Genomic DNA, 23818 nt, shown 5'->3' with positions numbered 1-23818 from the left:
GTGTAGATGTTGTTTCCAACAGTTCTGCCTTAAGACTTGTGTCAACATCATCTACCTTTGAAGTTAATACCTTGTAGTCTACCTCTTTAGATATGTCATCCATGCTATGAAATTTACCTGCATCAATAACTTTTGGCAAAGGCAAGCACATTAATCTAGAATTGGGAATTTCTAAACTTGATGTTGATAAACTGTCGTTTGAACTAGATGCATTCAGTTTTAATTCTAGCAATGTGACATCTTCTACTTGTCTTTCAGGACATGTTGCAGCAAAATGACCTCTCTTATGACATCTATAACATGTCGATTAATTTGACTTTGAAGAATTAGAGGACTTACCTCTCTCGGGTTTGTCTTGCGGTTCTAGCGAAGGTGTGGGATCCGATTTTCCTTTTGCACATGTACCTTTCTCATACCTTTTGGATGACAACAAGTGCATCATGTGGTCAAATTGTTGATAAAAATTAAGCTCAGTATTCTTGCCACTTACCTTGGCAGAATTTTGATTAGAACTGACACATTGATGTATAGTTTTCTCTTGCATTGATTCCTTTGAAGGGTAAGTGTTTTGACTAGGCTGGGACAGCATTTGAGGTGAATATATCTTCCTCATAAGCAACTTTAGTTGTCCCCACGTTTTGAGTGACCTTCGTCTAACTTTTTTTTCTTGGTTCCACCAAAGACTTGCGTTTCCCACGAGTTGTTCAAGACAGTATTCGAGCTTTTCTTCTTTGGGAATGGCATAGTACTTAAAGTACATGTCTATGTTATGTTCCCACTGTGGATAATCTCTTTTGTGTCCTGCAAACTCAAAACTTTCAGCTCCAAAATATTTATAACTATTGTTTAGAGATAACCTGAAATTTGTCTTGTAGGTCTGGTTGGGATTAGATAGCAATGGGTCTTTGCTAGTGCCATGTTTGAGCTCGCCTCCTCTTATCTTACTGGCCCTTGCGTCTCTCTCCCATAGGGGATCACGTCTACCACTTGGAGGTGGTTTAGGTCGAATTGATGCTCCTTGAGTCACTTCATGTACCACTTGTGGCTTTGTGCGACATAACTTGTCTCTCGGTTTTGCTTGTAGTGAGGTTGTAGGCACTTGGTGTGAGAAGATGTGATGGTTGGACTTCTCTTCCTGCCTATGAGAACATCGATAATCGTAGCCATTCATTGCTCCTTTTTCATACTCCGTGTTCCCTCTCCACTTTAGGTAATTACCTTTTCCTGCAAAATACATATATTGGGTTAATGGAGTTTTTGAACCATGACTACAAAAATCATCATTAAATTTAATCCATGGTTTAGAGTAGCCTTTATTGGTGTTGTATGAGTCGGGTGGTTCTGGGTCTGGTGCTTCACGATCTGGTTCATCACTTGAATCAAAAGCTGAACTACCATCTCGTTGCCACGAGATAGCTTCATAGTTGTCTTTCTCATCCGACGTGACTTGATAAGGCTCTTCTCTCTGGATTTCTTTATCCGAATCAAAATCAATGGACTCCATGAATGCTCTTGTCTTTGTTATAGAGGAATCTCGCATAAGCAAAAGAAAGAGGTATCAAAAAGTAAATCAAACAAAAAATAATAATAATAAAGAAACGATTAAATATAAAATAGAAATGCATTTTTTTTTATATAACAAATCCGAAAATTTCAATAACAAAATAAATCAATTTTTATTTTTCTTTCTGGTTTTATAAAGTTTCAAAAATTATTTAAAATAACAAAAAAATGTGATTTTGTTATGGTTTTTTTTTAAATAATAAATACGGAAATAAATAATAAACTAAAGCAAATAATAATTATTGTGTTTTTTTTTTGACACTGAAACTAATAAACAAGAACAAAACAGGAAACAAAAAAATTATTTGGTTTTAGATTTTATAGAAAATTAAATAACAAAAATTGAAAAAGATATAGGTTGAAGAGATACAACTTTGGGGATAGGAGCTTTTGAAGCTCTGATACCAGATGATATAAGATTGGAATCACTCCAACTTAAGATCACACAAGGATCAAGAGATTCCAAGCTTATCTTGCGGAAGGTGGAATTCACGAGCTGGCTCTGAAGCACTCTCTCGTGAATCAAGGGGTAGTACGATGGATAGATGGGTGATTGACTCGCTCAATCGGTGGAATAATCGACTCGCTCGATCAATGAACGAATGAAGGATGTTAGATCACTCAACAAACTTAATCTGCAGGATTCTGAAGCGCTAAGTGAATCACTCACAAAGAACTAAAGAACAAAGCAATACAAAGACTCAAACTTTGTAAAGAAGAAAACGTTTCTCTTACTTTAAAATGATCAAGGGTCCTTTACAATGAACAAACTAATGAGCATATATATTTTCAGCTACACGTTCTAGTGTTCTAAAACAAGAAACAAATCACAACAATTAATGAAAATATGGTGTTGGACTATTAAGTGTAGAATCGGTGCAAATAAGGCAAGTGAGGTGTGCCTTGTATCTCGTTAACTTGGGGAGGAAGTGGTGACATCTTGGAAGCTTCTTGAATACTTGTGGAAACTCGAATATGCACAAGAATATAATAGGAAGTAGTCGTTGTGCATTGATGACAATCGGGTCCGAAAAAGGCAAGTAATAAGATTGAATCCGCCTGATCCAATGGCTATTATTGCTTGTGAATTTCCTCCAAATATTCACTGGTGGCTGTAGAGGTACTCTTGGTTTCCATATGTAGCTTTAGGACACGTCCAAGTGAAGGTAAATGAAAGTTTCCTTATCTGGCTTCAAGTAGATCAATGGACATGATTCAAAGGGTGGTTTGGACTTGGGTCTTCTCTTGGGTTGTTCTCCATGGGCTGGAGACTTGTGGTGAATCAAATAGGTGTATGGGCTTCCTCTAGGGCTGGTCCAAGTGTCAAAAGGCCGAAACTCTTCATAGCTTGCAATGATGTCTGATTCATCTGCGAGTAGTTCAAGTCCATCAGCGAGTAGTTCATCATGTATGTGAGCGAGTAGTTCAGCAGGTCCAGTGAATAGTCCAACAAGTACTTCAGCGATGACTTCTTGTGTCATCTTTGAATCAGATGAATGGTAAGTGATTCCTTGATGACTTGGTGTTGCCTCATTAAAAACCTTTCTAGATAAACCCAGTGGGAAAAACCCTAGACAAGGGAAAAAGAGTGCAACAGTCATATCCCAACAATGAGATCATTTGACTTGCTGATGCTTGATCCCTCTTGAACCATTGGACTCCTTGGGATTAATTTGATGATGAATAATTAACCCTTCTCTTTGTGCTTGATCGGAACTCCATTTGGGAAAAGATTCTCCAAGATGCTCTTCGTGGACCAGTTTGGTGTGTGGCCCGGTTGGTTTGCCATGCTCTCGGTTTGGTTTAGATCTGATGTCCGCATCAGCTTCCTCTTGAGCTATCATTGCTGCTTCCATTTCTGCTTCATCTTGAGCCTCCAATTGAGCAGCATTTTAAGCATCAAGGGCAAGTTTCTTTCTTTTTGTTCTGCTCTCCTCAGACTTCAAAATAAGTGTGAAACATAGTTAACAACCAAAAAACAGAAACGGATTTTATCAAACCACAATGTACTATAGTTAAAAGCAAGAATCATACCTCCTTAGGACATTTTCTTGAATTATGCCCTGCTTCACCACATAAACCACAATGTACTATTCTTCCTTGTCGGCCAACCTTATGCTTATTCTTATTCTTACTTGGTGATTCATGTAAGCTTTTAATTCTTGCTTTTCCCTTAGGTCTTCCTGGAGGTGGTTTAAACGGCGGTGCATAAATGCGTCTTCCTCCAGTTGCCTCCCAAAACTTAGTTCCATTAACTCTAGACAACCCTCTGCGATAGTTGTCTCTCCATTTTTCTGTCAAGTAGTAATCGGAAATGTAGTCCTCAACCTCTTGACAATTCTCTCTGATTGCACATATAGCATGCGGCAAGGAATGACAGTTAAATCCCACTTCCTACATGCGCACTCTCTCTTAGACAATGTCACACTAAATCCATTCCCAAACTCGACAATCTCATATTTTCCACATGTGCTTGAAAGAGAGTAGCAATTCTGGGCCTCCTCACATGATTTCTCAACCTTTTTCCTTGCTTTCTTTGTGTACTTGGCAGTCTCCTTCTCAGCTACCTTAAACCTTGTTGCGATCCGCTGCATTGCATCTCTTCTTATTAGCTCCAACATCTCCACAAATGGTTTTCTCTTTGCTTTCTTCAATGTTCTGTTGTAGGACTCTGTGTGATTGTTGTGTGTGTCACCACAACAAGAACCAACCCTAAAGAAAGCTCTGCACCATTGACGATGATCCTTCTTCAAAAGATCAACACAAGCCTTTGGATCCATCTCTCTGAAAACAGCCAAGTTAGTCTTGAAATCAGCTTCATTGTAACTGCTTGCAACTCTCCAGAACAATGGCTTCAATGTATCAGGTTTGTGAACCTTTTTCAGGTTGGCGTAGATGTGTCTAGCACAAGATTGGTATTCTGCCCTTGGTAGCTCCATTGGCATCCCATGAATGAGACTTCTATGCATGTCAGATATGATGGTAATGTTTTCACCATCACCCAAATCCAAGTCTACCTTCAGCTTGTGAATAAACCACTTCCAGTTGTCATTGTTCTCCCCTGATACAACTGCCCAAGCTATAGGATATATTTGATTGTTAGGATCTCTACCAACTGTTGTAAGTAGAATCCCTTGGATATTGTGCTTCAAAAAGGTACCATCCAATCCTATGATCAGTCAACAGTTTTGCTTCCATGAAGTCCTCAACGGTTCAAAGCATATATACATCTGGTGGAATTCATCAGTTCCATCTGCTCTGGCTGTAGTGTTAATCTCCATTGTACTATCGACCATTGTCCTGAATGATAAAGCGAAATCAAAGTTAAAAGCCGAGATATGTTATTGAGAACATACAATATGAAAAGATTGTTACATTAGCTTACTTGGTGAGTTGATACTGATAAACCCTAAGCCTTGAAAACTGCTCATTGCATTCGTCTTGCAGCTTCTTAAATGCCCTTCTTCTTGCTGATTGTGACTGTGCAGGTGTGATGATAATGTTGTATATCCTCTTCATCTCGTCTTTGATCTCCGGAGCACTTTTTATGTCTTCAACAAATAAGTCTACAACCACAGGGCTCTTTATTTGCTTACATCTTCCCACCGGATGACATTGATGTTCATCATAGTATGTTTTCACCATCCATTTCCCTATTGGATTCTCAATAGCACAATATATATGCTATCCACAACCTTTTTCAAAACACTTAGCACCAAGTCTTTCCTTTTCCCATCTATCATACACAACTTTACGCCTTGTCTTCAGTATATATCGGATCACATTCTGCTTAAACTCCTGACCACTGGAAAATACTTGCCTTAGGCTGAACACACCATCAGGTAAGTTTCATTTTACTAACCTCTCTGCCTGTTCTTCTTCATCACCAGACGAATCATCAGTAGCAGGGTAGACATCATCTTCATCTGGAATTTGTTCTTCGTAATTGTTAGTTAAACACCTCTATATCTCCTTCACCAACCTCATCCTCATCAGCTGATTCTGCATTATCAGATAAACCATCTTCTTCATCAATAGCGTCATCATCTGATGCATCATTTTCACTTTCAGGTTCATATGTCGGGTCGTTTTCTCCATCACTCTGATTATCTTGAGGTAACGTTGTGCCAATCTCCATTTGTAACTCCTCAACAACTGGTTTCTCAACATAAACGTCTAGCTCTCTCATTCAACACCCTCCGGCCTGCATCTTCTTCTTATTCGCATCCACATTTTCCCAGAGATGATGCTTTTCTCCTACTTCTTCAAATGGTAGCTTGTACCACATTATCCCGATGCCAATCCTCTTATCAAGCAACTTCAATATCACATCTGCGAATATAACACCAAGATCCACTTGAATCACGTCCATCACGCCGTCAACGTAAGCCAGCGAACCATCAATTGTTTTGAATTTCCCAGAATGATAGCAATTCAATTTGACAAGCCCCTTGTTACTTCACAAACCAAAAAAAACACATATCAGCTTAATCTCTCAATAACATGACTTAAACAATGATAAAAATGGTAAAAAAAAAAGTAATACTTTGACTCCGACAAAATCCCGACACAAACAGACAAGAAACTTTGTTTTCTTTACTCGACAAACCAAACCCCACATGTTCGTTTCCTTATATAAACCCCACAAAACTCCACTTAACTCCACAAAAACCATTCAATAACAAACCCATAAACTCAGAAACTCTACCCAGAAACTCTACTGTCGGAAATTTAAACATATACATAAAGTCGCCAAATGAGAGCTCTTACCTCATTGTAACGAGATTCGAGTTCGATTCACCCTGAAACCCTACAAAACAAGTTCGATTCACTCTGATTCGTGTTTGATCTGAAACCCTCTTCTCTCAAGAACCCTAGGTAAAGAGGATTTTTTTTTTTAGGTTAGATCGAGAAATGAGAAACTAAAACCATCGGGATTATGTTTTTTACTTTTAGCTATGTAATTTGTAATTAGACCGGGTTTTGGCTCAATTAAATGTGGTCCGGTTTGATTAGCGGGTCAGATTATTAGCGGGTCAAAATTTTAATCGGGTCTTAAATGGGATTAATCGACGGTACCGGATTCCATCGAGCCGTACATCGGAGCGGTACCGAAATCGATGGTTATGGTGTTCAGCACATAACCGTCATTAGTTCATACATGTCCGTATGTGTAGTCAATAGTTCATGTAGTTTACAAGGCATTAATATAGTCTGCATGTGTGGTGATGTGTTGGAGCATACTCTGTGTAGCTGCCAATCATTTTTCCTTTTTTCCAGTCTGCCAAAATCCCATAACTGAAAGACCATTATACCCTTTTTTAACACAAAAAACGTAAGAAAAAAAAATCTCTCATCAATTTTTTTCCCAAATCAAAAATTCTCTCTCTCCTCATTCTAACTCTCGACTTTCCCATTTATCCATCTTCAGTCTCTCTCAATTTTTCATCTTTTTCCATCTCAATGTCTCTTAGTCTGTTGTCGGCGATGCGGCACAAACTGAATCTCTTTCTGCAAAACTCCATCTGTTTTTGTCCGTAGGCCGCATATAATAGATAAATTCTTCATCTAGACACAATTCTTCGCCCAAGACTTCCGTCTGATCCGTTTGTCTTTGCCATGGCAGGTGAAATCGCTAGGTCAAATTTCAGAGTTCTTATACCCGACCGCAGACAGACAAAACCGCAGGTCTGTAAATTCGATGGACCAGATCCATCCGGCCAGGTTTTTGTCCATCTCTATTATATCCTTCGTTCTCTTTAGTGGACTATATACGTTTGGTAATGTGTTTTGTGTCCATTAATAACAATAAAACTTGTCCACACTCGAGGTCTGCAATTCTGGTGTCCGGTGGACCAGATCCAGCTGACCAAGTTTTTGTCTACCACTACCAAACTTGTCTACACTGCAGATCTACAGATCCGGTGGATCAGATCTAGCTGATCAGGGTTTTTTCCATCCCTATTATGTCCTTCGTTCTCTTTAGTCTACATATGTTTGATAATACGTTTTGTGTCCATTGCTAACAATAAAACTTGTCCACACTGGAGGTCAGCCGACCTGGTGTACGGTGGACCAGATCCAGCCGACTAAGTTTTTGTCTACCACTATCAAACTTGTCTAAACTGTAGGTCTACAGATCCGGTGGACCAGATCCACCCGACCAGGTTTTTGTCCACTACTATCATGTCCAGTGGACCATATCTGTTTGGTCATGTGTTTTGTTTCCATTGCTAACAAAAAAACTTGTCGACACTACAAGTTTGCAGATCCGGTAGACCACATCTAGCAGCCAAAGTTTTTTTCCATCACTATTATGTTCTTCGTCTCTTTAGTGGACCATAGCCAAGGTTTAGTACGATGATTTGTGTCCACTGTTAACAGAAAACAGTATCTATACTGCATATTTGCAATTCCAGTGGACCAGATACAACGACCAAGGTTTTTGTCCATCACACTGGTGCAGAATGATGAACAACATCATTCTCCTGCCTGCACTTTAAATTCTCCCGCTTTCGCTTTTCTCAGTTTTTAGGAGGGATTTTTGCCATTTCTGCCATATTTTTCAAAATTATTTCCAAATGTGTCATATGTTGTTTCATCTTTTCAAAAATATCATATCCATTAAATATGACATACTCAGTTTTACTAAACACTTAAATTTCTATCGATGGTGGCAAATGGAGAAAGATGGACGCGTTAGCATTTCCCAGCCGCGTGGACGAGAATTGATGGACAACAGATAAATATATTGTAACAAAGTGGTGGACAACATAACAATATCGAAACAAGTCCACGCGAAGTTGTGGACAACATATTAAAGTTGAGACAAGTCCTCGTAGTGGTGGACACAACATGTTCATATTAGAACTAGTCCATCCACCCATACCAAGTGGACAACATATAAAATGGTTGACAATATTTTTTGAAAACGAGTCCATCTGCTGATTTATTAGGGTGTCAAGAACAAACGATCTTCCAATTACACATGATAGACAATACATACTAGACAATAATTATAACAAAACGATTTTGTTTACTAAAATTTAGTCTACTGAGTTATTAGGTTGTCCATACGAAACGGTTTTCCAGATACCATATCTGGTCCAACCGAGTGCGAATTTATCCACTCCCATTTCTATAACTTCAGAAAGACAATATCACAGTAGATAACAACAAGAGACATGACTTAACTGGACCGGAGAAATAATGACAGACAAAATCTAACACAAAATAGACAAATTTAAAAGAACACTACACTTCATGGTAGACAATATCTTTGTGGACAATAATAATAACACACCGATTTCGTCTACTGAGATTTAGTCTACTGAGTTTCTATGTTGTCCACAATAAACGCTTCTCCAGATTCCAGATCTGACCCATAATGTGACGGGAACCTGCTGCGATTTCTTTCACTAGAATTTCAAAGGATAATTACAGAAAGCGACGGGTCATATGTATCAGAGAGCGACGGGCTGCCAGAAATTTGGAAACAAAATTATAGTTACGGTAAGTTGATTTGTTTAAAAAAAAAGAGCAACACACACAGAGCTGCGTAAGAGAGAACATGGGAGAAGACGAAGTGAAGGATAAAACGTTTTTTGTGGTAGGGTGTTTTGTTTTTTGTTACTTCAGATTTTGCCAAGGATAATTTAGTCTTTCCCTTTCTCTCTCATGCCATCATTATGACACATTTGGAAAGACTCTAACGATTATGGCTCATTTGAAAACTAACTGTTCATGGTATATTAGTTAGATTTCTTTTTTTAGGATATGAATAATTTAGTCTTCTCACACCTTTTTTCAATTAAAAATGATATTTTTGAAGAACAAAAAGTAACATTTTTAATAAGTTTTTGTGGATAAATAATATTTTTAACCACATTCCCAAGTAACTTTATGCCGGTAGAAACAAGTGCAATTTAGATCTAACGTGTGGCCCAATCATGAAACTATAACAGACCAAAAACTTAGTGGGCCGAAATACCAGCCCATTGAAAAAATAGGAGCAAATAATTGGGGACGGAAGTTACGGACACGTAACTTTTACAGAGCAGGGAAGGCTTTTTGTACTTTATGAAACTTTAACTTTCTTTTTTTTCTTTTTAGCAATGACTATAGTTATAGTATTTAGTCCTAGTAGACACTTATATGCCTTTAACACGGCTCTATGGAAAACTTTCCACATAATAACCCCGACAAATAGTATACTTACTATACTTACTATCATAGTATCATATGCAAAGAAATTATGTGTTTGGTCCTAGACACTTATGCCATGAATGGAAATATGGAATGGTTTTTTAAATTGGTTTTTAGTTTTTAGTTTTTATTTATTTGGTTTTTGGTTTCTGTTAAAAAGATTAAAATTTTTTAAAAATGTGAAAAATGAAAGAAAAAAAATCACGTAGAAAAGAAAATGAGAAACCAATATAAAAGGGTTTTTAGTTTTTCTTTGAAAATGGATTAAATCTTTCAAAAATTACTAAACATTCACGCCTAAAAAGTTAGAATCTAGTTTGGTTGTCGAATGAATCATCTCATACAGTCATACTACAACAAATAAAACAAAAAAATATTAATCGTTCCAAAGCCGTAAATAGAGATGAGTATGTCAAAAATGTATTCATTGATTATGACAAAAACCGACAACAATGTAATCTTGCCTGAGGTTGATCATATGATGCATAATGCATAATGCATTCACGACATATATAGTAGTTTACTGTATAATATACAAAACATATGCCAGAAATGGGAAAAGTTAAAATACATAAATCAACTATATTAAGCAACTTTATAGAACCACGTGAAGGAATCTAATGTGTGTGGTGGACCCTGACGGCACGTACGTAGCCTTACTTATCATCGAGTCAAAAAAAGATAGCAAACGGCGCCTAAAAGGATTGAGCCGTGGTTCCCGTAATTATATTGACTTAACCGAGGGTAAAATAGGTAAATCAATTACACTGACGTCACACGTGCGAGTCAGAACACGGCACAATTGGCACACCACTGCAACCAAGTGGGTCAAGCTCAGCTCAAAGAGCTTGCTTCAGGTTTGTTTTGTGAACCAAAGAAGACCCAAAAAGAAAAAATCAAAACTTTACCGGAGATGACGACGGAGTAAGCTTTGTTGTCTATGGAAGCTTTACCTCTAGGTTTCAGATTTAGACCAACGGATGAAGAACTCATCAATCATTACCTACGGTTAAAAATCAACGGCCGTGATTCAGAGGTTAGAGTCATCCCTGAGATCGATGTTTGCAAGTGGGAGCCATGGGACTTACCTGGTTAGTTCTCTCTTTCTCATCTTCTTTATATGGTAGAGAGGAACACAAAGAAACAGAGTTTTACAGAGGTTGAGAATTGCAAAAGGTTGAAGCTTTTTGTGAAATTTTGGCTTTGTTTTGAGAGTGATGATGTTAAGGGTTTTGTTCGATTGTTTTTTAGGGCTTTCGGTGATAAAGACAGATGATCAAGAATGGTTCTTTTTTTGTCCTCGTTATCGTAAGTATCCGAGTGGTCATCGTTCTAATAGAGCTACTGACATTGGTTACTGGAAAGCTACTGGGAAAGATCGAACCATTAAGTCTAAGAAGGTGATTATTGGTATGAAGAAGACTCTTGTCTTTTATCGTGGTCGGGCTCCTAGAGGAGAGCGTACTGATTGGATTATGCATGAGTATCGTGCTACTGATAAGGAACTTGATGGCACTGCACCTGGCCAGGTCTGTTTATTCTCTTTTTCTCATTCTATTTAAGGTCAGTTCTAGCTCCCTGTCTGCTTCACATAGTAAGATTTTATTTATTGTAATGGTGATAACCGAGTTGATGTTGTTTAGTTTTAGTACTATTACTCTTGGATGAACGTTTTTGGTCTTTGATGGTGACCTTTTGGCTTGTTGATATGTGTTTTGTTACAACTATTTGGCTTGCTTATATTGTTCTGTTTTGGTGTGTGTGTTTGGAACAGAACCCGTATGTTTTGTGTCGCTTGTTCCACAAGCCTAGTGATAGTTGTGATACTGCAAACTGTGATGAAATAGAGAATGTCAATACAACACCCACCACAACTAGATGCTCTCCTGATGATACATCTTCTGAAATGGTTCAAGAAACAGCTGCGTCTCGTGTACATGCGTTAAATAGATCGGATGACACTGAGAGGTGTTTAAACGACAAGAGTAATGATGTGAAACCTGATGTTTCAGTGATTAACAATACTTCTATCAATCGCCCTGAATCATCTCGCGCCAAAGACCGTGTTTTGGGGAAAACCATAGTAGAGGTATTACATATTTTTCGGTTATGGTTTCTCTGTTTGCACAAAGTGTAGCATTCTGTTTCACAATTTGTTTCATCAGGTCTCATCATAAACCAGCTTGTGTTTTCCTGTGATATAGGAAAATCCACTTGCAAGGGACAATTCATCTCATTATGGACCCAGTTTTACTCAAATGAATGACAGAACATATTATCCAGCGCAGACAAGCATCGATTTTGCTTCATCACATATGGATTCGATGTACTCAAGCGATTTTGGCAACTTTGATTATGGACTACATTTTCAGGATGGTGCCGCTATACAAGATGCATCCTTAGCAGATGTCTTGGATGATGTATTTCATAACAATAATGATTCCTCTACTGAAAGGAAAGACTTTGTACTTCCCAATATGATGCATTGGCCTGGAAATACAAGACTCTTGTCTACTGAGTACCCGTTTCGCAAAGACGCTTTTGCTTTTCTTGATGGGAGTGCTGAAGTCGCCGGCTCACAGGTAACGAAAATGTTCATGAGCTCTTAAGCATCTCACATAATTATCAGGATGATTTGTATATCTTACATATTAGATGATATTGATGCTTTGATCTGGGACTGACCATTAGTGTTTATTCATGTACAGCAGTTTGTACCTGAAAATGTAGCTCCCAGATGGGTCAGCGAACGCCTTGTTGATAGCAAGGAGGTAGTAGAGATCCAATCTTCATCCGGCTCCTCTCGGACCTTGACGCCACTTCATAGCAACGTTTTAGGGCAGTATGCTTCAGCTTCTTATGCATCTATTGATCCCTTTAACTATAACGTCAATCATCCTGAGCAGTCATCCTTTGAGCAATCATCTTTTGAACAAAACTCTGTTGACTGCAAGATTAGTCCCAGTGACATTTCTGGGTTCAAGGCTAGGTCCCGGGAGAGTCAGACGAATGAGGATTTTATTGTTGAACAAGGCACTGCTCCTAGAAGAATTCGGCTGCAACTCGAACAGCCATTGGCGCTAGTTAAACACAAAAAAGAAAGGGATGCAGATAACTATGAAGAAGATGAAGTACAATCTGCAATGTCCAAGGTAAGTGATTCAGTTGTCTGGCTAGTATTGAGATCCACTTTGAATGACCTTCTCAAATGACCATTGATGAATATGCAGGTCGTAGAGGTAAATGAAAGATGCTTCCTTAACAGAGATAAGATAAGAGTAAGGGGGCCTGATGATAGTCTGTCGGAATCAGCTGAGTTAAGGACTCAGGGGACTGCTCAGAGAAGAATCCGCCTGCAGACGAGATTACGGAAGCCTCCCACAACATTAAACAACACAAGAAGACACTCAAACCGCAGTGAAGAAGAAGCAAGCCATAGAAAGGTAAGATGTTTCTGTAAGCAAGTCATCTAATAACATTTTGACATAAATGAAAGAAAAAAACCATTAACAAGCTCGATTGAAACAATGCGAGATGCAGGAAAAGGAAGATGTGTCATCATCATCATCATGGCAGAAACAAAAGAAGATAATGAAGAAGAGCTTGGTGCAGTATAGTAGTATGGTGATAATAATGGCAGTGATAGTCGTCGTTTTAGTAGGAGTATGGAAAGAGTCAAGAGATGCCCAATGTAGCTTCTTGTTTCATCAATTGGATTCCTTGAAAGGCATGTTTACTTGATGAATATATATAGCGACCTTTCTCCATGTTTTTTTGTTTTAATTTTTCTTTTTGTATAATCAATCGTGTTTTGTCTATTCTTGTTTTCTATTTTTATTTTGTAGTGTTTGGGTGAAGTAAAATTCTCTAGAATCATTAACAAAGTAGTTATCTTTTTGAATTTTGCAGTTCAAAACTACTACTTTGTGTGTTGTGTCCCTCAGAATAAAATCACTGTTTAGATTTCCATAGTCAGTCCAAGTTTCAAACAAAACTTTGTTTAATCTTAACCATATCAATTTGGATTTTAAAAAATGTTATCCATGCATGACTACTTAGACTTGCTCTTATGACACGTAACCAAATAGACTGACCTACCGTAGTATATAAAAATCCAAACAATATACCAAACTTTGTTTAGAGAGAATCCAAAATTGCACAAATACTAATAAACACATCAAAGTTACTAAAACCAGAGTCTTAATTTTTATAGTTCCAAGAACTTTATTAACAGTTTCACACATAAACCGTTCCACAGATTAAAAAATAACGCTCAAGATTATTTTTTAAAAAGACCTACTAAAATCAGCAAATACATACAGTTTTTTTTTAATGTCTTTACATTCTTTTTTTTCTTTTTGGTTAATCATGTCGTTACATTCAAGGGATGAAGTTGTTTTATATAATTAAATGGCGACGACAAAAGGAAAGAAGAAGATAAAGATGGAAGGGGGATAGACATCACCCGGTTTCGGACGTGGGGTCCTGCGTGAGTGGTGAGGTTTCATATATCCGAATACAATGTGCGTTACTCCTAATGTTTTCTCAACACTTGTTTCTTTTTTATTTGTCCTTCAAAACTACACATATTTCTATATTCATTTCAATTAAAAAATCGAATTTAGTTGTACTGCTGAATAATTATATAGTTAATTTTCTTTTTATATTGGTTTGTGACTTTGAGTTTAACTCTTTTATCATAAACTACTCTGTCTATTTTCATAAACTGTTCTATTTTTACGGTTTTATTTTGTAAATTCAATAGTGTTTTTTTTTTCATTTATTGGTTATGATTAAATAATTTATTTCTTTTTAAAATCAATAATTTCTTATAATTCGTATAATTAATAAAAATATATTAAAAACTTTAATCAAAAGTTTGGTTTGCTATTCATTCGACATATGGAATGAAAAAAAAAATAATTTTTAATTAATAATATAGTTATTATTATCTATCTAGTGAAAGTTAATTGATAAAGGAGAAATGTTGGGTAATAAAAATTTTAAAAAGCTTTTTTTTATTATTTAATGTGAGCAGAGTAGTCAAATATGGAGCATTTAATTTAAAAATGACACATTAAGAAAGTTAGCAAACCAAGACCAGAGAGACAGTAGAATACACCCCTAGATTTTAACTTCCTCTAGTCTTCTCTGACTATATATATATAACCTGATACAATCTGTAAAACAAGAAGAAACGCACACACACACAAGAAGAAACAAGAAGATTCGATTGAAGGTAAAGAGATTAATCAAGAAAAAATGTTGCTAGTGACTGTTTTGGCTGAGATGATAAAAGAGTACACGGTGGTGCTCGCCGGAGTTTTGGAGCATCTCTTCTCTCAAGCACCTTTTCCTAGGAGATTCCGACTTCATATTCTATACTCTCTCCCTTTTCATAACTCTACTTCCTCTCCTCTCACTCTTCTTCTTCCTTCTCCCCCTCCTTATTCTCGTTTTTCTACATAATAATGTTTTTTTTTTCTGTGACTCTTGAGCTTTTTGTGTAAATAAAGATCTTTTCTGTATTAATGCATCCTTTTGTTTAAATTGGAACCCAGGTGCTTTTTAATTTGTTGAATTATTCTGAAACGTTTGAAGGGGTTTGATGGTGAACGTTATCATTCTCGTGGACTTGATCTTGGTCAAAGAATTGAGAAGAAGAAGAAGACTCTGTTTTGCCGACTTTATCTTCTTAGTAAAATATTAGACGAGAGACAAACATTTCATTTAGAAGGGTCTCAAAATGTCGAATTAGTAGTTGTTGTCTTTGTATAATAATCAAGAGATGGTCCAACCAAAAAGACAAAAAAAAAGCTGCTTACTCGGTTCTATTGTCTATTTACAATCGAATTTATCTAATCATATCAATGTGGAGTTCTGGTACTTTTGGACCAGGGATGCCTTCAATTCTTCTTGCCTTTTGTAGAAAAATTGTATTCGCCACTTTGATTCGAGAATGATCTACTATTCTTTAGTTTATTTGGACTTAATTGGTAGTTGTTTCTATTTTCTTGAAACTTAATTGGTAAGTTAGATTAAAAGTTTATGTCTGTTGATGCGAGATTTTCTTCGAGAATATTCGAAGTTTGTTTAAATCATCTTTCCGAAATAAGGGTCTCATTTTTTGGGATTATTCATATTTGTTTGAATAGTTTCATGTAAATATATGCTTAATCCCTAAATAATAAATATATGCAGCGGCTAATATATTTTCTCTTCTCCCAACTCGGCTAAGGGGGCTTTTAGATGACTACTTTTTTAAAAGTTCTACGGCTACTAATCCTTATGAAAATGGTGATGTGTTATTTAAGAATCTATCATAAAAGAGGCAAAAGCTTTTAACCTATCAGACCAATTGCAATGCCAATGATTGGAAATAAGAACTTATTGTGTGTATTAAGTTATGAAGATTGCCTTGCTTTAGTAGCTGAATGTACATGTCTGTATCTTATGTTTAGTTTGCTGTTTTGGTTACATATAAAAGGAACACTTATATTTATCGTATCTGTTTCATTCTTTTCGCACAACAAAACCATATTCAATACCGAGTACAAAGTTTGTTCCTCCATATCTACAATTTGCTTAAGCCACAAAGGAAGACATCCAAGGTAGCTTGGGACATGATTCTCTTAGCTATTATATATATAGACACATTGGGCAAGCTTATCGTCCTCCAAACATTTTTACTGTGAGTGAATGTAATCCGTTATAATGAATCACTCACAAATTTTATATTTTCTATATATCAATATTCAAGACGTTTAGTTAAAACACCATTGTTATAACTCATAAGTATAACCGATTTGGATAAGTCTTGGTCTCTTACCATTTGACCTCTCGCTTTTTTTTTTTTTTTTTTTTTTTTTTTTTTTTTTTTTTTTTTTTTTTTTTTTTTTTTTTTTTTTTTTTTTTTTTTTTTTTTTTTTTTTTTTTTTTTTTTTTTTTTTTTTTTTTTTTTTTTTTTTTTTTTTTTTTTTTTTTTTTTTTTTTTTTTTTTTTTTTTTTTTTTTTTTTTTTTTTTTTTTTTTTTTTTCTCCCGCAAACCCATTTTGTACTACACATTTCTACGTAACATTTCACAGATACATTAACAAGAAACTTGACATAAATTTTTATAAATTATATTTGTGTAACATTTCAAAAGAAAAGAGAAGTATAAGGACAGATAAAAAATATGATAAAATGTAAAAGGTTGAATATGTAAAATCGTAAAAAGTATCCGTCCTAATCTGAAATTTTGACAAGTAAACAGAGAACGACATCTTTTTTTTTTTAATCGGACTTGACCTGAAGAAACAAAAAAAAAAAAAACTTCGTCCTTTCGCAAGCTAAAGGGGAGGAGGGGGAAGGTGAAGAAGAAACCTGGAAAAAATCCCTTCCCTTCTTCGTTCTTTATCACCATTTCTTCCTTTTACCGACAACACAGAGAAGAAAGGAGAAGATGAAGCAGTGTAGTCAAGGAATTGATGGTTTACGAACCGGTCTCTCACCTTCCGCTAGACCTTGCGCAATTGGTTCATCTTCTTCGACCATTTCTCTCAAATCTGAACACGACGATTCCATCTGGGGCGATTACACTTTAGACCTTTCCTTCTTATCCTCTGATGATCAGAGAAGTGGCGTCGGTGATGATGATTCCTTATCTAACTTGTCTCGCGATGTTGAGCCTACCAAAGGTATCTTCTTAGACTCTCTTCCTCTTCCCCTCGTGTTTGTGAAATTTTTTTTAATGGTATTTGTGTTTGGATAGAGGGATAAGTATGGATAGAGAGATTTTGGTATCTTGTAGAGGCTATCACTGTTATGTGACACTTTCGAGTTTTTGCAGAAGGATTGTTTTTGGTGGACAAGATAGCTTGCTCTGGGAAGGTTTTGGTAAACCCTAATCCAGTTTTATCGAAACTGTTGCCTGAGGTATTGATTGAGTCCTCTAATGATGTCAAGCTGGGTCTGTCCTGTATCAACACAACACCAGTCAGGTCTGAGAAAACTTCTATAGAGTCTGATCAAGATGACTCTGAGGAAGACTCTCCTTGCTGGAAAGGAATGCATTCTCACAAGACTTCTAGACGTTCTACTGATGATCTTAGTGGGTTTCGTAGATTGAACCCCTTGGCACCTCAGTTTATACCATCTAATTCTAAGAAGAAACTCGAAAAATGTGATGAGAATGGTTCCTCGTCTTCTTCGTCTTTGAAGAAGTCTCTGTCTTCAACTTTTCCATCATCGTCTGGAGAGTTTAACTTAACTGATCCTACTGAAGATGGAAGCAATGATGCAGCAAGAAGGACAAGCGTCTTGACTCACGATGTGGATGAAATTTTCGGTTTTGTATCTAGTGATAGTGTTTCCAAGACTGTGAGCGTGTCTGATTCTAGAAATGAGTTCCAACCATCTAAAAGGTTGGATCCTTTGGCCCCTGTCTTTGTTCCCTCTAGTGCAAAACTAAGTCCTTCTGTTCATGAGAAGCAAGGAGCCTTTGAGACAAATGGAATTGCTCTTATTTCTTTAGATGATAAGTCACTAAATAAGGTCAAGGCGGTGACATCTTCTGGAGAAGTTGGCCATATACTTAAGAGTCGATATGGTGGTCGTGATTTAAATTCAACATCTTCATACAATCCGTGGATTGAATCTGACGCTGGATATACTGAGTATGCAAAACCAGGAAGCTCCAGCAACAAATGTCATGGTCAGCGGAGGTTGAATCCATTGGCCCGTCAGTTCTCTCTTGCAGATACTAAACCGAAAGCATATGACTATGAGAAGAACCAAGCTGCAGATGATTTATCGTTAGTGGGGAATACTGCCGGTTTATATCTTCCAAGTCCTTACAGGGACCATAGTGTAGTAGATGCAGACTTAGCACAATCCCCAGTATATGTGGAACGTGTTCTTCCCAACATGTCACGTGGAAGTTCTTCACTTATATCTCCGAAGGCGGAGAGTAACTTTGGGTCTACTAAGTGGTTTGCAGTGGAGCCAAATCCTACATTTTCAGTAAAGGGTAACAAAGATTTTAAGCATCCTCTTCCATTTCATGTTGTAGAAGCTGCAGCAAGTTCATCATCAAGCGATATGAATGCTTTACCAGGCCCATCTCCAAAAATGGATGTGAAGAAACTACTTACAACGATGCATGGACTGTCAGAGTTACTAACGCTTGCACATGGTTCAGATTCACCAAATGCGGAAGAGCTTGATCTCGTTAACAGTACTGTACATAATCTCAACTTGTACATCAAAAACAACATTCAGGAACATGCTGGGAATCAAAGTGTTGCACGACGTAATTCATATGATCTAAAGCTGTTACCTAACAAGAGTAAGGTATGTTGTTCTAACTGTTTTTATGTGTACATATTTCTAGCTTAAGCCACATGAGATTTTATTGAATTTGGAAGCCCATTACTTTCTCGTAGAACATGTTTTATTCAAGCTTAACAAGAAATAGCATCATGTCTTGTAGAATTTACAAAAATGATATTGTGTTAATGCGTCAACTTTTTTTTTAACGGTTCACCATGATTCCAAATCCTTCTCTCTATTAGCTATCGATTAGAGACCTTCAGCTTCAAACGGCAAACAATATGACTGTCGACCTTGATGTGAAAAGGAAGGATAAATACTCTGTGGTTTCAAGAGAGACGGTCCCAGATTCTCGTTTGTATCAATATGGTGCGACCAAAGATAACAGCTTTGGTCAGGTATGGTCTTTTTTCTCCATAATTAAGCTGTTATTTTTTTCGTTTAGTGGGAGGTAGACCGTCGGTTTGATAATTTGTGCAGGTTGTGGCTACAAGTGGTTACCAACAGAATCATCAAAGCGAGGAGCAGATTAACCAACATGCACTGTTCTATAAAAGCTTATGGCTGAAGGCTGAAGCAGACAGGTGTTTGATGGTATACGAGACTTCTATTTCGAATCCAAATCTTTGAGGATATTAGAAAGGTGTCATCAAATCATCCTTAATACCCACTCTTCATCCTTGAAACTTTAAATTCAGAATGTACTGTGAAGGGCAGTTACATGTCAGATTGGTAAGGCTTGCCCAAGGTTTGCTTTTTGATTTTGCAGGTTGGCTTGTAAAATATCAAAGAAGAGCCTCAAGATCTCCAATTTCTGGATGGAGACTATATAGGGCATTGAAATCTTTTTCCTATGAAGTAGCTGACACATAAGGATGAAGTTAGTGCTCTCTTCCTTTATTTTATTTTATGGCCATGTCGATTCAAGAGAATGAATTGATTACTAATTTTCATTGCTACTTCACTTTCAGAATCATTGCTGAGTACATTTGTCTTCTTTTTCTTATCAGAACCAGGCTACTGTTTGGACGTGGAGCCTTTTTGTTTGGTGAAGATCGTAATGTTTTCTTGTTATGGTTCTGTTTATTTGATTATCAGATGTATAAACAAACCATTGTAACTCTTTTCTTAAATACTACGTCATCACACTCTTTGTTATATAGTACCTTTTAAACATACTTTGATTAAAATGACCCCAAATTAAACATACTTTGATTAAAGTCGAGAGAAAATGACCTAAAAAATTAAGAAGAAAAAGCAGTAAAAAAAAGAAAGGGAATCGGTAATGTTCCAAACCAATGGTAGCAGGGACAAGTAACAACTAAACACTAGCAAAAGAACAATGTTGTTGTGGCTTTGCAGCTTAAAAAACCCTAAGGGGTGAGTTCCATAATGGCTGAAACGATATCTCCATCATTGGCCTTTAGAGCTTTCACGGCTTTGGCCTTAGAGATACCTGCTTGGGTCATAACAATATCAATGTCTCCGGCTTCAAAGCCTCCGTCATCAACATCATCTTCGTCTTCTTCCTCTGCTAGTGGAGCCATGGAAGCTTGAGAAGCATCATTAGGTAGCATGGATGTCATGTCAAGCGTCTTGAACCTCTGAGCAGCCTGAGTTTGTAGCTGAGAGCTCAGATCGTCGAGCTTAGCCTCTCCAAAAAAGACATAAGTGTCAGCATTGGGACTCTTGTAAACAACTGGGTTCGAGATGACATAAAACACCTGATAGAAATGCAACATTTCCCACAAATCAAACCTTCATAAATTATAGAACAAAAAAAAAAAAAAAAAAAANAGAGATATGAGAGTTCTGTTGTCAGAAGTATTGTTTTTACATTCTTGGCTCTTCGAAATTCCACGCTGCTGACATCTGAGATAGGTTTCATGCCAAGCTTTAGAAGAGCTTTGCGACTTTTCTTCTCGCTTCTACTTGGCTTTGAATACTCATTTCCACCTTCTTCTTCACCTACACAGCCATAACATGATAACAAACACACAAAACCATCACTATAACTGCGCAATTCAATTAAAGTGTTCCACAATTCAATAACAGAGAAGCAAGGGCTTTAAGAACCTCAAAGTTTCAACAATTTCCAGTAAAAAGTGAGTTTTTACTGGAAACCTCATTTCCAAAACCCTAGAAGATGTCTATATATGTATATACTAACAAAACAAAAACAATACATATCTCAAAATCAAACGAACGAGCAATTTACCTCCGAAGTCCTCATCGTCTTCGTCATCTTCGTCGTCTTCCTCATCTCCATCTTTCACAATCTCCACGAAAACATAATCTTCCTTCTGTTTTCCACCACAAACCATTTATCAAATTCGACAATATCAAAATCGCAAAAAAAAAAAAAAACCTCGAGTTTCAATTGCTCTTTGATGGATTCAATCTGCGATTTCTCTTCCTCCACAATTGCTCCTGGCATCTTTCTTCTTCTTCTTCGCGCAGCTAGAAGCCTAGGACCTTTTTTATCAGAGTGTGTGACAAAAGATAACAAATAGTGAAAGTGACTTAGTGCAGTGGCCAATGGTAAGCAGCAACGAGAATCAGAAAATGGAAGAACAAAACCTATCTTTGTATGCAATGATCTTATCGAGCTCCTCTGTTCTTCCCATGGTTCTGAAAACAGCTATAGATCTTGGCCTCTTCGACATATTATCCGAGTCTGGCCCTTCCTCTGCTTCTCAGATCGTGTCGTTCTTGTCTAATCAGACACAAACAACACATCATGATTCAAGCTTGGTTGATCGGATTCTTCGTTTTCTTACGAGCTACTCTATACTCACATGTTCTGTTTCTACTGACCACGGTGAGCCATGTGCGTTCTATGGCTTAGCTCCTGTGGCCAAGTACTTCACCAAGAACCAATATGGAGGTGGCTCGTTGGCTCCGTTGGTGAATCTTTTTCAGGACAAGGTCGTGATTGATATGTGGTAAAATCATTAACAACATCCTAACTCATTTACGAGTTTAAAAACGTTATGATCTCTGACTGATGTTGTATTTAACCATTAAAAGGTACAAAGTTAAAGATTCTGTTCTTGAGGGAGGGATTCCATTCAACAAAACTCATGGTTCGAGCGCGGTTGAATTTGTAGGAAGAGATTCAAGATTCAGAGAAGTGTTTCAAAGCTCTATGAAAGGTTTCAATGAAGTATTCATGGAAGAGTTTCTGAAGAATTACAATGGATTCGATGGTGTGAAGTCGTTGGTTGATGTTGGTGGTGGAGATGGCTCTATTCTCAGTAGAATCATCTCTAAGCATCCTCACATCATCAAAGCTGTTAACTTTGATTTACCCTTTGTAATCAACACTTCATCAGCTTCTCCAGGTATATACATGTACATACAAGTTCTCGCCAAAGTTTCTGTTGTATTGTAAATGTTCTCAAGGTCATATATTGTAGGAATTGAGAATATTGCTGGAGAAATGTTTACAAACATTCCTAAAGGAGAAGCCATTTTCATGAAGGTATGCTTTTATCAATCAAGTCTTAACATAATCATATACTTTAAAAGGATAACATTGTTTTTTGTTACAACTTACAACAGTGGATGCTCCATAGTTGGGACAATGAGCATTGCCTGAAGATACTTACCAACTGTTATCAATCCTTACCTTCAAACGGGAAGGTGATTGTGGTGGATATGGTAATCCCGGATCTACCCGGAGACACTCTCTTAGACAGAAGCTTGTTTCAGTTTGAGTTGTTCATGATGAACATGAACCCATCAGGGAAAGAAAGAACAAAGAAAGAATTCGAGACTTTAGCTCGTCTCGCTGGATTTTCTAGTGTGCAAGTTCCATTTACATCTCTGTGTTTCTCAGTTGTAGAGTTCCACAAGAACGAGTGATATGTATTATTATTATTATTATTGATTAAATATATACAGAGTCAGAACTAATTAAGGGTTCTGTTCCCTCTCTACTTGAATAGTTACATGATTGATTTTATGCTCTCTCTTAATATACTCAATCACCTTGTCAAGCGTAGCGTCTGTGTCTGCATCAGGCTTGATCCTAACATGACAGGATAGAGAGACTTTCCCGACTGTTATAGACCATATATGAAGCTCGTGGACCGCCGTTACTTCATCCATGTCGCATAGACCTGCGGAGAGTCTACTAGGATCGATCTCTCTTGGAGCAGTCTCCATCAGAATGTCAAGTAGCTTCCGCGTGGTACTCAAGGTTCTTACCAAAGCCAGTACAGAGAAGATGAATGTACAGATGAGATCGATGATCTTCAGTTTTGGCTTCCACCAGATAAGTCCAACACTTATCATCACTCCTACATTCTGGAGTAGATCTCCAATAACATGAAGATATGCTCCTAGTACATTTATATTCATTGTTTCTCCCTCGGCCTCCGTATCCTCCTCCGTATGGTGATCATGACCATGATCATGGGAGTGTCCGTGATGACCATGGCCAAGAAGGAAGACCATTACGGAGTTGACGATGACTCCAAAGCAAGCAACTCCAAACATAAGAGGGCCTTTGATTTCTCTGTTCTGGTGGCAGAGCCTTCTGATTGCTTCACACACAATCCACACATTGAGAGCCCAAGTAAGCAGGATGGAAGCAAAAATGGCAAGAACCTCGATTCTGAAGTATCCGTAGGTCCGGTTTGGTGTTGCCTCCCACCTTGATGCGTATAACGAAAACAGTGAAATATTGGTCATCGCTGGGATGCTTGATTAATATTGCAGGCCTGAGGGGAAG

The 23818-nt window shown here is 37.3% G+C and overlaps 6 protein-coding genes and 1 long non-coding RNA gene across 9 annotated transcripts; 5 read left to right on the top strand and 2 right to left on the bottom strand.

Annotated features, from left to right (window-relative positions):
- LOC104741900 (NAC domain-containing protein 14) lies at nucleotides 10570-13669 on the top strand. Its single transcript, XM_019235716.1, has 7 exons — nucleotides 10570-10859; nucleotides 11020-11297; nucleotides 11543-11857; nucleotides 11973-12350; nucleotides 12477-12920; nucleotides 12999-13211; nucleotides 13309-13669. Exons 1-7 carry the CDS (start codon nucleotides 10709-10711, stop codon nucleotides 13507-13509), a joined length of 1980 nt encoding a protein of 659 aa, XP_019091261.1. The 5' UTR covers nucleotides 10570-10708; the 3' UTR covers nucleotides 13510-13669.
- Nucleotides 14824-15750, top strand: LOC104741899. Its single transcript, XR_760397.2, has 2 exons — nucleotides 14824-15007; nucleotides 15330-15750. It is a non-coding gene; the product is annotated as an uncharacterized LOC104741899 (long non-coding RNA).
- On the top strand, nucleotides 14951-15654 carry LOC104741898. The gene has a single exon (XM_010462825.2). The coding sequence runs from the start codon at nucleotides 15031-15033 to the stop codon at nucleotides 15235-15237; it is 207 nt and encodes a 68-aa protein (XP_010461127.1). The 5' UTR covers nucleotides 14951-15030; the 3' UTR covers nucleotides 15238-15654.
- On the top strand, nucleotides 17062-20238 carry LOC104777322. 3 transcript variants are annotated; one of them, XM_010462823.2, is made up of 7 exons: nucleotides 17062-17447; nucleotides 17600-18778; nucleotides 18866-19101; nucleotides 19323-19478; nucleotides 19561-19723; nucleotides 19850-19960; nucleotides 20091-20238. In XM_010462823.2, exons 1-5 carry the CDS (start codon nucleotides 17213-17215, stop codon nucleotides 19708-19710), a joined length of 1956 nt encoding a protein of 651 aa, XP_010461125.1. In that variant the 5' UTR covers nucleotides 17062-17212; the 3' UTR covers nucleotides 19711-19723; nucleotides 19850-19960; nucleotides 20091-20238. The 3 variants fall into 3 exon arrangements, with proteins under 3 accessions (XP_010461125.1, XP_010461124.1, XP_019091257.1); XM_010462822.2 differs by having other exon boundaries at nucleotides 17600-19101; XM_019235712.1 differs by lacking the exons at nucleotides 19561-19723; nucleotides 19850-19960; nucleotides 20091-20238 and having other exon boundaries at nucleotides 17600-19101; nucleotides 19388-19457.
- Nucleotides 20344-21519, bottom strand: LOC104741894 (nascent polypeptide-associated complex subunit alpha-like protein 5). The gene is made up of 4 exons (XM_010462820.2): nucleotides 21449-21519; nucleotides 21299-21383; nucleotides 20918-21048; nucleotides 20344-20804 (listed from the first exon to the last, which is right to left on the bottom strand). Exons 1-4 carry the CDS (start codon nucleotides 21515-21517, stop codon nucleotides 20454-20456), a joined length of 636 nt encoding a protein of 211 aa, XP_010461122.1. The 5' UTR covers nucleotides 21518-21519; the 3' UTR covers nucleotides 20344-20453.
- Nucleotides 21595-23015, top strand: LOC104741895 (quercetin 3-O-methyltransferase 1). Its single transcript, XM_010462821.2, has 4 exons — nucleotides 21595-22025; nucleotides 22111-22424; nucleotides 22500-22564; nucleotides 22645-23015. Exons 1-4 carry the CDS (start codon nucleotides 21619-21621, stop codon nucleotides 22945-22947), a joined length of 1089 nt encoding a protein of 362 aa, XP_010461123.1. The 5' UTR covers nucleotides 21595-21618; the 3' UTR covers nucleotides 22948-23015.
- LOC104743746 (metal tolerance protein A2-like) lies at nucleotides 22999-23778 on the bottom strand. Its single transcript, XM_010464795.1, has one exon. The coding sequence runs from the start codon at nucleotides 23776-23778 to the stop codon at nucleotides 22999-23001; it is 780 nt and encodes a 259-aa protein (XP_010463097.1).

The sequence above is a fragment of the Camelina sativa genome, chromosome 14, assembly GCF_000633955.1.
Source record: "Camelina sativa cultivar DH55 chromosome 14, Cs, whole genome shotgun sequence".
NCBI classification, from domain to species: Eukaryota; Viridiplantae; Streptophyta; class Magnoliopsida; order Brassicales; family Brassicaceae; genus Camelina; species Camelina sativa.
The sequence above is the reverse complement of the archived record's forward strand: the minus strand, read 5'-3'. Positions and strand labels throughout refer to the sequence as shown.

Bases quoted from the DNA above. Each gene is read 5' to 3' on its own strand.
- LOC104777322 (XM_010462822.2), top strand. From the start codon at position 17,213: ATGAAGCAGTGTAGTCAAGGAATTGATGGTTTACGAACCGGTCTCTCA. The intron at 17,448-17,599 runs GTATCTTCTTAG...GAGTTTTTGCAG, and splicing joins CGATGTTGAGCCTACCAAAG to AAGGATTGTTTTTGGTGGAC. The intron at 19,479-19,560 runs GTATGGTCTTTT...TAATTTGTGCAG, and splicing joins AAGATAACAGCTTTGGTCAG to GTTGTGGCTACAAGTGGTTA.
- LOC104741894 (XM_010462820.2), bottom strand. From the start codon at position 21,517: ATGCCAGGAGCAATTGTGGAGGAAGAGAAATCGCAGATTGAATCCATC. The intron at 21,049-21,298 runs GTAAATTGCTCG...ATGGCTGTGTAG, and splicing joins AGACGATGAGGACTTCGGAG to GTGAAGAAGAAGGTGGAAAT. The intron at 20,805-20,917 runs GTAAAAACAATA...CATTTCTATCAG, and splicing joins AATTTCGAAGAGCCAAGAAT to GTGTTTTATGTCATCTCGAA.
- LOC104741898 (XM_010462825.2), top strand. From the start codon at position 15,031: ATGTTGCTAGTGACTGTTTTGGCTGAGATGATAAAAGAGTACACGGTG.
- LOC104741900 (XM_019235716.1), top strand. From the start codon at position 10,709: ATGGAAGCTTTACCTCTAGGTTTCAGATTTAGACCAACGGATGAAGAA. The intron at 12,921-12,998 runs GTAAGTGATTCA...ATGAATATGCAG, and splicing joins TACAATCTGCAATGTCCAAG to GTCGTAGAGGTAAATGAAAG. The intron at 13,212-13,308 runs GTAAGATGTTTC...TGCGAGATGCAG, and splicing joins AAGAAGCAAGCCATAGAAAG to GAAAAGGAAGATGTGTCATC.
- LOC104743746 (XM_010464795.1), bottom strand. From the start codon at position 23,778: ATGACCAATATTTCACTGTTTTCGTTATACGCATCAAGGTGGGAGGCA.
- LOC104741895 (XM_010462821.2), top strand. From the start codon at position 21,619: ATGGTAAGCAGCAACGAGAATCAGAAAATGGAAGAACAAAACCTATCT. The intron at 22,026-22,110 runs GTAAAATCATTA...AACCATTAAAAG, and splicing joins AAGGTCGTGATTGATATGTG to GTACAAAGTTAAAGATTCTG. The intron at 22,425-22,499 runs GTATATACATGT...CATATATTGTAG, and splicing joins CACTTCATCAGCTTCTCCAG to GAATTGAGAATATTGCTGGA.